At 43.4% G+C, this 13217-nt stretch overlaps 1 protein-coding gene across 5 annotated transcripts in view; it reads left to right on the plus strand.

The window, feature by feature from the left end:
* Positions 1-252: 252 nt before the first annotated feature.
* The window catches only part of ANKRD44 (ankyrin repeat domain 44), a 348906-nt gene continuing 335941 nt past the window's right edge, over positions 253-13217 (plus strand). For all 5 annotated transcript variants that reach the window (XM_021667764.2, XM_021667769.2, XM_021667768.2 and 2 more), the window contains exon 1: positions 253-456. In XM_021667764.2, the coding sequence (XP_021523439.1) occupies positions 430-456 (27 nt within the window). In that variant the 5' untranslated portion in view covers positions 253-429. The remainder of the gene's footprint in view (positions 457-13217) is intronic.

Below are 13217 nucleotides of genomic sequence, written 5' to 3' on the forward strand. Positions count from 1 at the left end.
CGATCCGCCCGGGGCCCAGGGCTGGCCAGGCGGGGCGCCGCGTGCAGGTGCGGAAGGCAGGCGGCGGCCCGGGGCGGGCGCGGGGCCAGCGCTGGGGGCCGGGCTGCGCGGCGCGGCTGCGGGCGGCAGGAGGCAGCGTCGGCCCAGGCGGCGGGCGAGCCAGCGCGCGGTGATGTCAGGGGCGGCCCGGCTGGCAGCAGCCGGTACTTCCTGTGGAAAGGCGGGCGGGCTCGGCTGCAAACCCCACTAGCCAGTGTCAGCCTCTCCGCGGGAGGAGGCGGCGGCGGAGGAGGAGCAGGGGGAGGGCTGTCAAATTCGGGAGCCAGATTTTTTTCCCTTCCCCTGGCAATCCCTTCCGCTTCCCCGGCTCCCGGCGTGACATCTGCGGGCCGGGGACCTGCATGTGTGTGCGCGCGAAGGAGCGGAAGAATGGCAGTGCTCAAACTCACCGACCAGGTAGGGGGCGGCGGCGGCGGCGGCGGGCGGGACGCGCGGGCTCGGGGCGGCGCGGAGCCCGGCGGGGGGATGGGGGCGCGGCTGGAGCGCGCCCGCGAGCTGTTTACTCGCGGCGAAGGGGAGGAGTGTGCGCGGCCGCCGGTGCCTCTAAGAGCCCGTGGCGGCTGCGGCTCCACTCCGCGGCGCTGTACCCGCCCTGGGCCGTCGGAACTGCGCGCTCGACTCCCGGGCAGGGCCCGCGGGCGCTGGGCAGCTGGGGTGCGGGGGTGCGGCGGCCGCGGGCCCGGCGAGGCCGGGGGCTCGAGGTGTTCCGGGGACTCCCACCGCGCTGCGCTGCGTGGGCGCCGCCGGCCTGCGCCCCCGGGAGGAGGACGCTCTGCATGGAGAGGGAGAAAAGATCGCAGCCCGGGACCCCTCCCCAGCCTAGCAGGAATCTGGCCCCCAATGAGGCTCTTGTGTGGCCGGGCTGTCTTTATCCGTGGGATGTGACATCTCGACTTCCTCTTTAGTTGCCCCAGGCTGTGTGCGTGGTGCGGGATGGGGACCCCTGGAGACCGCCCTTTCGGATCCGGCTGGGCCCTCCGAGGATGGGGTGAAGTCGGCTCGGAGCCTCGACTCACAGGCGGTGGGCTACGGTCTGCCGGTATCCACCAGCTTTGTTGGCTTTCCTTGCTGAGACACCACACAGGGCAGCTCTGGAGTCCTGGGTTGGAGAGGTGGGGTTATTTGCTGCATCGAATTGACAGTCCCCGCCGCCGCAGGTCTGTGGAATGGAAACAGCCACCTTCGCGGGCTCGGCTGCTCTTACATTGACACTAACAGGCGCTCAACCAAGTTGCATGACAAAACTCTTTGCAGCTCTTTTCACAATAAAAGGAAACGGTTTGCACCCCCCACCCGACCCCGGTTTATTCATGGTAGTGAAATGAACTTTGTTTTGGGGTCCTAGCAGACAGAGAGGCAATCGTGACATTGACCACAGGGTTAGACGTGCCAGCCTTTGGTATTAAATACCTCAAACTTATCCATGGGTTGCATCTGCTAACTTTTTTTCTCCGGTTAGTATCCAGCCAGAACATCTTGCAAATGAAATGCAGTCCATCACCACAATGATTAGTTCTCCTGCTTGTTAGATTCAATGTTTTAGCTTGTTTTTCCTAAATATTTACAGGTGTTGCGGGGTTAGGGACGGGGAAATCAGAGTTAAAATTCATGTTATTGTTAAATTTAATAGGAAGAGCAGCTGGTACTTATGATGAACGTATTTGTTCTCACTGGTTCCAGAGCATTTAAAAAGTGTAAGTTGATATCAGAATTTTCTTCACCTTTTGGTCCCATGCTTTGCCAACTGTTAAGACATTTGCTTATTTTAAATCTTACAGTTTTAGAGTGTCTTGGGCCTGTCATCTTTGCTGGTACACATTGCTGTACTTGTGTGTTAATCCCTAGATCTTCAAAGTACAAAGAATGGTTCTAATAGGTATTATTGTTACCACATATAAGAAAGAACATCCCATAGAAGTTTAGAATTTTAAGAACTTTTAAGGATGATCTAGCCCAAACCCTTCGTTTTCTAAATGACAAAACAGATCTGGAGAAGTGAAGCAAGTCTTCCTCAAGGAATGCTGGTAACAGGCCTGCAGGGCTGGGGTTAGCTGTGTCTCCTGCCTTCTAGGAGGTTATGCTTTCTGTTACAGTTGGTATAGGACAGCTCCATCATCTCATTGGATGTATTGAACGGGTTACAAGAAAGCATCTCTTTTTAAATCAAGATCAACCCTATTGAAAAGTGTATTACTTGGTTTTAGAAAGGAAGTTATTCTTCAGGGCTTATCAGAGCAGGAATTTCAAAGATGTTGCCTTTTAAAATGTTTCCAAGTTTATTTCCTTCCTTCCCCCAGTAAACGAGTGTGATTATGGAGAGAGAGGAAGAGTCATGCAACCTTCATTTGGTTCCATCTCCAGATACATAAAAACAACCTAAGGCGTTTTAAGATTCAAGAACTTCTGAAAATGGCCAGTCTATCTTGGGACAAAGTCAGAAGGAGATGGGGAGGGGAAGTGGCCTGGGTGGGGCGGGGTTGGTGAGCAATGATGGTTTCTGTGTAGCTTTAGGTCCAGGAAGTATGTAGTCTTTCTTGCCTTATATGGTCTTACCTTTTCTGTTTGAGACTCAATTCTTAGAAGTCAGTTCTTAACCTCACAGATTAATTTTTAAAATCATTTGCTTAGATTGCTACTAAAAGAGTTTTGCTCCATCATTGTGGGTAGGGAGCTGCGTGCTTGGAATCCCTGCCTCAGAGTTTGTACAGGAGTGCCTTGCTCTCCATTCAGCTTCTAGTAAAGCAATCGCTTCTTAATTTCTCCCTCTTTCTTTTCTTTTTTCTTTTTTTTTTTTTTTGGAGTCAGGGTCTCACTCTGACTCAATAGTGTAATTATGGCTCACTGCAACCTTGGCCTCCGAGGCTCAAAGGATCCTCCCACCTCAGCCTCCCCAGTAGCTGGGACTATGGGTGCACGTGCCACCACACCTGGCAAATTTTTATATTTTTTGTACAGACGGACAGGATTTTGCCATGTTGCCCAGGCTGGTCTCAAACTCTTGGGCTCAAACAATCCACCTGCCTCAACCTCCCAAAGTTCTGGGATTACAGGCATGAGCCACTGTGCCTGGCACCTCATCTGTTAAATGCACTATTTGTGAAGTAAATTTTGATTTTTGCTACGCTTCTTAAATTTTTTTGTTGGAGGACACACTCTTGCGGTTGATAACCTGAAACACAAATTGCCTTGATTTGTCTTTAAATGTGGCCAAAGTCAGGGGTGTCAGATGATGAGATTTTCTGTCCAGCTAAAACTAGGTGCAGGAGCTTGCTTGGTGAAGCAGACACTACTTCAGCAGTCAGTCCTGTAGTGACCTCTCAATCTTGCAAGAGAAGGAAAATGTTTTTTCCCAACTCCTTTTTCGGGAGAGTAAAAACTGAAGGGAAGAGATCAGTGTGATTTTTAGTCTTTTTTTTTCTTCTATGTAAAGGAACTGGGAGCTATCACTACAAACAAACTTGGCATTTAGCACTTCTGCATTTGTAACTTTTGTAACTGTGTCCCTTCTGTTTTCTTCTTCACAGGACACACATACTTTTTCTTGCAGCCTTAGCGGGCACCAACCATCCTGGTTTGTGCAGATTGACTCGTTTCTCAGCACATGGGGCTAAAACTGGGAAAATTCTAGGCAAACTGGGAGGAATTGGTTACTCTGTATAACATAGAACACACTCAACTATGTCATTAATATAATAATGTAATTATTTTCTTGTATTAGGAGTTTTACATTTTTGGTAAAGTGAGATAATTTTAAGTTTGGGAAAGAAAATTTTATTACATACAAATCTAATGCATTTTGATTCAATGATAGCCATGACACCTTTTTGCAAATTGATTTGATATTGACTTTTTTGGGATGTTCTTTATGTCATATAGTTAAGGCACTACAGTCATTTTAAGTGTGTGGTCATATTTCAACCTGGGTCTCTACCTGAAATTTATTTTCAGAGTTATGAAGCTAGGATGGTAAGTTCTGTTGTATGTTTAAAATGTCCACTATTCTTACCTGCATTTGCTAATGATAGCAGAACACCACTTTGGTCTTGGAGGCTGCCTGCAGACAAACCATTTCAGCAGGTGGCCCTTTTGGAGCTTCCTGCCTGGAGGCCTTCTGGTTTGGTGTTCCCTTGCCAAGTCCTAGTTCACACTTGAGTCACCTACCTTCTTGCCAAAGGCAGTGGCTGGCAACGGTGGTGGTGGCAAGAGACTAGAAATCCTGTGTAACTTTGGGAGCAAGATTTCCAGCTCATAGTGTGGGGCCTTGGGACATGTTACATATTTTATTGGGCTGCCCTTGTTTTTCTATAGCTCCTTAGAGCACCGGTCTCAAAGCAAACACTGTGCTGTAGTCCTGCCTTCAGCAAAGAAGGAAAAAGAGTCTTTATTTGGAACCTTTTCTGGTTGTTTCGAGACCCAATCACATGGTTTTGAGAGTGCATTTGAGGCTGCTGTTTCATGGCAGAGACCTAATAATGTCACACATTTATTGTGCTCTTGTTGTATGCTGGGCCTTTGCAATGAATCATGTCTTAATCCTCATAGCCACACTAGGAGGTAGGTGGTGGTGTGATTCCTATTTTATGGATGAGAAAACAGGAATAGAGAGGCTAATTGACCTGTTTAGGGTCACACGCCCAGTAAGTGATCTAGCACATTGTCCTACCCTGGCAGTCTGATTGCACAGGTGGGGCTCTGACCACAAGGCTATACTTTTCATAGCTGAAATTTCGGGCAGTGCAACCATAGGATTAATGGGTCCCTGCTCTTGTTTACAGGGACGCCATTGGATGAGCAGTGTTCCCTGAACCCCTTCTGCCTCTTGGGCCAGACCCATTTCTGTACAGAGTAGGGAGCTGCTCTGAGGCCCCTGTCCTTGCCTGGCTTCTCCCAAAACAGCCTCTCCACTTCCCCACCCTGGTGAATGATATGTTGGCAGTTCAGTGATTTTTTTCTTGCAAATTATCTATCTATCTATCTATCTATCTATCTATCTATCTATCTATCTATCTGTCTATCAACTAAATGAACTGCAGTCATTGTAGGAAAATCAGAAAGCTAGATGAGCAAAACAAAAAATTTTTTAAAACCATCTGAACCCTCTAAACTCAGAGATAACTACTCTTGACATTTTGATATATTTCCTTCTAGTCTTCTGTCTGGGCAGCCAGGAAACATTTTTAAGCTTTCCGAGTGAAAGTTTAATATATTACCTTTCACTTGTGCACATAGCTGATATCTATGTTCACTAGATGAATGACTTTTCCAAATAAACTTATTCTTCTCTTACATATATGATTGGCTCTTTAGCTTAAGTTCAGCACCAGCACGGCTAGCTCTGGATTGATGGAACCAGCTTTTTTCTTTTTCTTTTTTTTTTTTTTTTTAGGATTTCAACGTTTTACTTCCTCTTTTGCTTTAAACAGAGAGTAAATATAAACTCAAAAAGGCACAAATTGTTTGTACCAGAAACAGGAATGAAAGAGTCTTTAAAAAGACTTGTATTTCTACAAGACAATGTTCATTTTTATAGGCTAAAGTATAATGAAATAAAGTATAATGAAATAATTTAAAAACAGGCAGATCTACAGAGATCTGATAATCCTGTGGTTTCCAAATTTGTTTAAGCTATGACACTCCTTTTTGTTTTCCCTCAAAGGAATTTAATATTGAAGCTCAATATGTAAAAAAGATTGGCTTGGACAGTGATCCCTGACTCCCTCTTGAAAACTGGTTTAGTGTTATTTGAAAGCCCCTTTGTATGAGAAAACTCCTGGTGATTGGTTAAATGTTTTTTTTTCCCCCGACACATCATGTATGAAACAAACAACATTTATAAATGTTTGTGGATGATTAGGAACTACATAGAACTAGGATGACTGTATCATTTTTATCCTTTTGAGAATCATAGGTGATACTACAAATATGAAGCCACAAACAGATGTGAGCCAGGACTGTCCTGGGTAAACCTGGATACATGGTCATCATATATCCACATAGACTCCATGTTTGCTCACCGCAGGCTTGACAGTGACCGTAAACTAGTTTGACTAGCAGGCTACTCACTCTCTTTTGAGTTAGGTCCACACTGATGCAGGTATTACAAAGATTGTTTTATGACCTTGTTCAGAGTTGGTAAATGGCTTCCATCTCACACATCAGTTCTGATCAGTTGGTCCAGGGGTTGAAGGTGTAATCTGTTAGAAGCATTCTGACTCTTGCAGTTAAGGATCAGAGAAAGTGTGATTGATTACCAGTGTTTGCTATGGATATACGGAAAGGGAGAAGTGAATATGTTGTACATTAGCCAACCCTAGAAAGACATGTTAACTCTGTAGGCTTCAGGTTTCTCTTTATAAAATGAAGAGGTTGGACTGGATGCCTTTCTGGTGTTTCAGCTCTGTCCTTTCCCTTCTGTGACTCGGTGCCTGTGATGGAGACCAGTGCTCTTCACATGGTTTGTGTTATAGCCTTTCTTACAAATGTGGCTATGAAGGGTGTATTTGCAGATGAGCTCTAATAAGGGTTCCCAGGTAAAAAAGTCAAACAGCTTCAGGTTCCAGAGGAGGATTTTAGCCAGTGTCAGTGACTTAGGGACTAATTCTTATTCTCCACCCTACTTCAATTAATAGATATTTTAAGATTACCCATTTTATTTATTCTGTTTTTTCTTTTTTTTTTTTTTTGAGACAGAGCCTTGCTCTGTTGTCCATGCTGGAGCATGGTGGTGCAATCTCAGCTCATTGTGACCACCCCACCCCCTCCTCAGGTTCAAGTGGTTCTTGTGCCTCATTTTCCCATGTACCTAGGATTACAGGCATGCACCACTATGCCAGGCTAATTTTTTGTGTTTTTAGTAGAGATGGGGTTTCACCATGTTGGACAGGCTAGTTTCAAATTCCTGGCCTCAAGTGATCTGCCCACCTCAGCCTCCTCAAGTGCTGAGATTACAGGCAGGCGTAAGCCACCACCTTTTTTAGATTAACCCTTTTATAGATTACTCCTTTTTAACCTTTTAACCAATATCTTATCTGGCTCTGGCTGCTTTCAGAGGTTGGGAGTGCCGATATTTGCTCTTATTGGTGTTCATATTTGTAAATTTGTTGGTAGCCTAAGAGGTTGAAATTAATGATTCATAAATCCAGTTTGTAATTATGATATTCATAATTTTTAAGGATCTTTTCACTTGCCTCACCATTTGAAAACAAAATTTGTCTAGTATTCTATAAAGTGAGCTAACCAAGTAAGTATATAGTCCACCTTCGGGCTGTTTGAGGGTTTACTAAGTCAAAAATTGTATTTCTTGGTTTTTGTTTGCTTAGAGTCCCCTTGCTCCCATCCCAGGAAGTCTTAAGCATTCCAGCATAACTTTCTAAGATATCTTTTATACCAGAAGACCATTTTCCCCTAAGAGAACTTTCAGAGGTCATAGTAGAATTAGGCAGATTTGTGGAAACATCTGTTTGAGCCTAGACATGGAAATTAATCACAATTTTAAGCTGTCTCTAAAAGTTTTGCTTTTTTTAATTTTAAAAATTTTGTTTTGCTTTAGTTTGTTTTAAAAATAACACTAGATTGGGAATTAGAAGATGTGGATTCTACTCGTGGTTCTTCTAACAGTTGTATGGTTTGGGGTAAGTCCTGGCCATGATTTCTTTGTCTGTCAAAATGGGAACGGGTAGAAAATTCTCTAAATTCTTTCAAGCTCTAACATTCTAAGATAGCTCCTCACATATTTCAGTGTCGGTCTTTTCTCATTTTGTGGAATCTCATTTCAAAAAGTATCTGCCTTTTATGAACTTCTGATTTTACACCAAGTGTGTTGGTGGCAGCTGTAAAATGTCCCAGGTTTGGTAAACACATCCTGAGTTTGGTCTAAGGGTTAGGGATCCTTTCCCCAAGAAGGTTGTCTTCTGGGATCTCCAAGAGCCTAACTGTGGGGACACAGAAGCCCTGGGGCTGTTCTCAGTGGAGTCCTTTGAGAATCCTCTTGAACTTCTTACAGGATAAAGGGAGCAATCCTTACAGACCCCATCTTGTCTCTTGTGAGCTGGGGCCCACCTTAGCCTTCTTCAGAGGTGCTGCTTTAGCAAATATCTTGGGTTCTCCCAGGCAAAATCCTGTTTTGTTGAACCCAAATAACATGTGCATCTAACAAGTTTATTTCTCAAAGGTTGGCTCAGAGTTGGGTGCAGTTGACATGGTGACCACACACTTTCTCAAGAAAGGAAGAAAATTCCTACGTGTAATCACCAGCCTCTGTATGGTTGGTCTCTGTAGAGGAGACTTGTTTTGGTGTCTAAGACTGGCAAGATAAGGAAAAAGGAAATTGAGCATAAGATCTAAAGACAGAAAGCCATGCAGACATTCAGGTCAGCTGGGACAAATCAGCCAACCAATTATTGTTAAACAGTGGCTTCCAAAAGTGGGTGTGGCCTACACTCCAAGGATGAACACAATGCTTTATTGAGTTGGAGTTTGGGAATGAGAATATTGGAATTCATTTTCTTTAAATCATTCTTTTAAACTTTTAATTTTTGTGTAGTTTTAGTATTTATTTGCTAGTACTGCGTCATCTTTTTGGCTGTATTTTTCACTGTTGGCCACCTGGCCAAATCACCACGTGGGTTACTGCAGCAGCCTTTGCTGGTCTTTCTCCATCTGACCTTGGCCCCTACACTCTGCTCTCAACATAACTCTCTGAGTGATGGAACTCAGAACTTGTTACTCCTGCTCAAAAACTTCCAGTTTCATCCAGGGTGAAAGCTAACTAAGGTCATTAGAGTGACCTCTGCACTCGGCTCCTTCAGTCACCTGTCCAGCCTTATCTGCTCTTGATCTCTTCCCAGCTCCTTGGCTCCAGCCCCACTGGCCTCCTTCTGTTTAGTGAACATGCCAGCTGCACTCCTGCCTCGGGACCCTTGCTGTTCCTGCTCCCCCGAGCAACTCCTCTCTAGACATCTGCATGGCTTACCTTTACCTCTTTCAGGTCTTTCCTCAGATGTAACCTTCTCAGTGAGTCCCTTTCTGACCACACTATTTAAAATGCCCACTCCACATTTCCTATCTGCCTTTCTTTATTTTCCTCCACAATACAAATCCCTCATACCATATATTTTACTCCCCCCATTTTAAAAATCAAAACTTACATGTGGTTAAGATATAGATAATAGGACAAAGATTATTTTGTTTGGTTCATTCACTACTGTATCTTCAGCACTTAGTACAGGGTAAGGCACGTAGTAAATGCTCAGTAAATATTAAGTGAATTACTATAAATACGTATGTGTGTCTATATATGTACATGTTCAACTGTTTTTTACTGAAGTGCTCAAACAAAACAGAAACACTTCTATAAACAGCTTTCATTTTACAGTGGGATGTCAAATTTCCATTCAAACAAAGTAAAAGAAAGTTCTCTGCCCTATGAAAATATATAAGATCACATATTGTCCTATTTTTCTGGTTGTATTTTCCCTCCTTTCAAACTGTGCTTTTGGTCGTGAGGATGGTTAGCACTGTAGTTAATTCTCAGTTCCATTTATTTTAGGGAAGTATCAAGGTGATACTAGGGGACAAGAAATATTGACCCTGAATGTTGTGGAGTGGATCTCCTATATATTCAAGCAATCAAGAAGTGTTTAATGAGCCCTATCTACATAGCAGTGATACAGCATAGCTCTGCTGGAGCTCTGTGCTCTCCCCTTCTCCACAAAAGGGAAGGACAGGTAACACCAGGCACAATAAAATAGAAACCAGACAGACAGAATTGGGAACAAGGAGACAAAAATCATGCTTTACGTGATTTAATCATAATACTTTAATGAGAAGGTGACTATCATCATTTCATTTTAGAGAGGAGGAAAATGAGGCCGGGCACGGTGACTCACACCTGTAATCCCTGCACTTTGGGGAGCCAAGGCAGGTGGATCACTTGAGGTCAGGAGTTCGAGACCAGCCTGGCCAACATGGTGAAAGCTCATCTCTACTAAAAATAGAAAAATTAGCCAGGCGTGGTGGCAGGTGCTTGTAATCCCAGCTACTCAGGAGGCTGAGGCAGGAGAATCGCTTGACCCCGTGAGGGGGAGATTGCAGTGAGCCAAGATTGTGCCATTGCACTCCAGCCTGGGTGACAAGAGTAAAACTCTTGTCTCAAAATAAATAAATAAAATAAAAAAATAAACAGGAAATTGAAAACTGAGAGGCTGAATAATTTTTTTCAGGGTCGCATGACTCTGGGAGTCACAATTGAGGCAAGCTCAACTCTAAGGTGCGCATTCTCAGCCATGATGCATTAGGATTCTTGAAATAGGTGCAGTATCACAAGAGGCCCTTTTCCTCATGGAGCTCACGGTCTAATTAGATGACGTTGAATGCCTTGCACATGAAAGGCCCTCCTCCACGTTTAATGAATTCATGTGGCCTATGAAACAGCTATCAATTCAGGTATAGGGCAGGTTTAGACTATGCTTAGCGGTATTGATTAAGGACTTCAGAAGTCCCGAGGTGGGCAGAGTCATTAAGAAGGGAGCTGGAGGGAGTCTAACTGATACTTGAGGAAGGGAATGATTCAGGCAGCAGACGCGGGTGGAACTCAGATGACTGACATGTTGTGTACCTGTCAGGTAACCTGGCGACTAAATTTACTGAGTCATCGGGTTCATGTCAAGTAGGAAAAAGAGGAAATATCCACCTTGCAAACTGGGGAGGAGAGGTGTTTGCATATTAACACATTTTTCGCAGTTGACTTCTTTGATAGGTACTACGTATCCTCTGCTGGAAAACTTGAATTAATGAATTTGTGCCTAAGCAACACTTACTGTTTCCATTTGTTGCACATGACCTTTTACAAATTAATGTGTACCTACTTTGTTCCAAAAAGTATTGAACCATTAAAGTAAGGTGTTGCCTTATGTGCCCTTCTGTGTCTGTGATACCCCTGCTTGAATAAAATGTTGTGTGATGTACCATGGCAGTATTTTGTGAACAAACATGTATTTTGGAGTAGCAAGGACTTCATTGAAAGCATCTAGATGGTATGGTAATGTAGGACGTTGATGGAATAATGTAGTAGGTCTGAAGATGATTTTTTTCTTCTTAAAAAAATTATTTCCATAGATTTTTGGAGAACAGCTGGTGTTTGGTTACATGAATAAGTTTTTAGTGGCGATTTCTGAGATTTTGGTGCACCCATCCGGTGTCCACTGTACCCAGTGTGTAGTCTTTTATCTCTCACTCCCTTCTCACCATTTCCCCCAGTTTCCCAAAGTCCGTTGTATCATTCTATGCCTTTGTGTCCTCATAGCTTAGCTCCTATTAATGAATGAGAACATATGATGTTTGTTTTTCCATTTCTGAGATATTTCACTTAGCATAATGGTCTCCAGTTCCATTCAGGTTGCTGCAAATGCCATTATTTCATTCCTTTTTATGGCTGAGTAGTATTCCATGGTATGTGTCTACCATATTTTCTTTATCCACTCATTGATTGATGGGCACTGGGGTTGACTCCATATTTTTGCAATTGTGAATTGTGCTGCCATAAACACCCGTGTGCAGTATCTTTTTCATATGACTTCTTTTCCTCTGGGTAGATACCCGGGAGTGGGATTCTGGATCTAGAGATGACTTGTTTTACATATTTTTTAGACAAGAAACTGCAAAGTCCAGACTATGGGAGGCCTATAGAAAGAAGAGACCATTTCTTTAAAATCAATTGTAGGAGGAAGAAAACGAAGGAGAGGAAATATAAATCCATAAATTAAAAGGAAATTAAGATACATCCAGACTAATTGCAGTGAATAGATTTGGATTCTGATTTAAACAAACTTAAAAAAGCACACTTCTTTGAGATAATTGGGGAAATTTGAATACTGACTGGATATCTGATGGTTTAAAGTGTGAATATGATATCATGGTTATGTTTAAAAAGAGAGTCCTACAAAACTAGAAACTATAAAACTTTAGCATTTTCTCTCTCTCCCTTTTTTTAAGCAGGATCTCACTGTCACCCATGCTAGAGTACAGTGGTGCGATCACAGCTCACTGCAGCCTTGACTTGCTGGGCTCAGTTGAGTCTCCCACCTCAGCCTCCCAAGTAGCTGGGACTACAGGTGGGTGCCACCACACCTGGCTAATTTTTGTATTTTTAATAGAGATAGGGTTTCACCATGTTGCCCAGGCTGGTCTTGAACACCTGGAATCAAGTAATCTGCCTGGCTTCCTAAAGTGCTGAGATTACAGGCATGAGCCACCGTGCTTGACCTACTTCAGCATTTTCTCAGGGCACCTCTTTAAGTGACACATTCTTTTTGGAAGCTATTTTTCTTTTTACTTCTTCCTGTTACCTTTGTGCCCCTCTGAAGGCCTCTGCTCTTGCTTGATAGAATGCCTTCAGTAAAGTTGTTAGAATCCTTTCTGTTTGTCCATACAAGCACATGATTTTGCTAGTTTTGCTGCCCAAGGAAATATGCTTCTGAGCTAGTTGTGTGGTCCACACATCTATTGACTTCGTTTAAGTGGCTTCACAACTTGGGTCAGATATTTGAGCATTGGGCTTAGAGTCTCATCTTGTTTGCTTTTAGGAAGACCTGGATTTGGCTTGTCTCCAGTGTAAGATATTTGGAAGGAAATTTAGATATTAGAGTTGCCCAAAATCACTTTCTTACATTGACTTATAAACTCTATTCTTAATTAAACTGTGTGGTTTTTAAAGGCAGCAAACAGTTGCAAGGTCTCAATTCTAATGGGCCTGGCTGCCATGCCTCTATTCTTACCTGAACAGGAAGTGGGTGTTTGTTGTTGCCTTGAGTGGTTTCACCATTGCTCAGGCATGCTGAAATATCTTCCTTTATTTTTACAAGTGTGAAAATCTTTCTATAGCCTTCTTAACGGAGTCCGGATTTAAGCATAGACCATAAGCATAAGAAGTGGCCAACTCTGACTTGAGTAAATGATATTGTCATGAGTAATTTAGAAGCCATGTGACAAAGGATTTGGTACTTTGGAACCTCAGTATAATTATGTCTTGGGGCTCATGAGATGAATGCAACGTTCAGTTGCTAATGCTCCTTTTCTTAGCAGCCAAGAAGAAACAATCTTTGAAGTAGCTATACTTTTTAGCAAGGAGTCTTTTATCAAGCTTTCAGGGTACTGTATTA

This window comes from Aotus nancymaae, unplaced genomic scaffold, assembly GCF_030222135.1.
Source record: "Aotus nancymaae isolate 86718 unplaced genomic scaffold, 86718_ANA_hifiasm-v0.15.2.pri h1tg000008l, whole genome shotgun sequence".
In the NCBI taxonomy this organism is placed as follows: Eukaryota; Metazoa; Chordata; class Mammalia; order Primates; family Aotidae; genus Aotus; species Aotus nancymaae.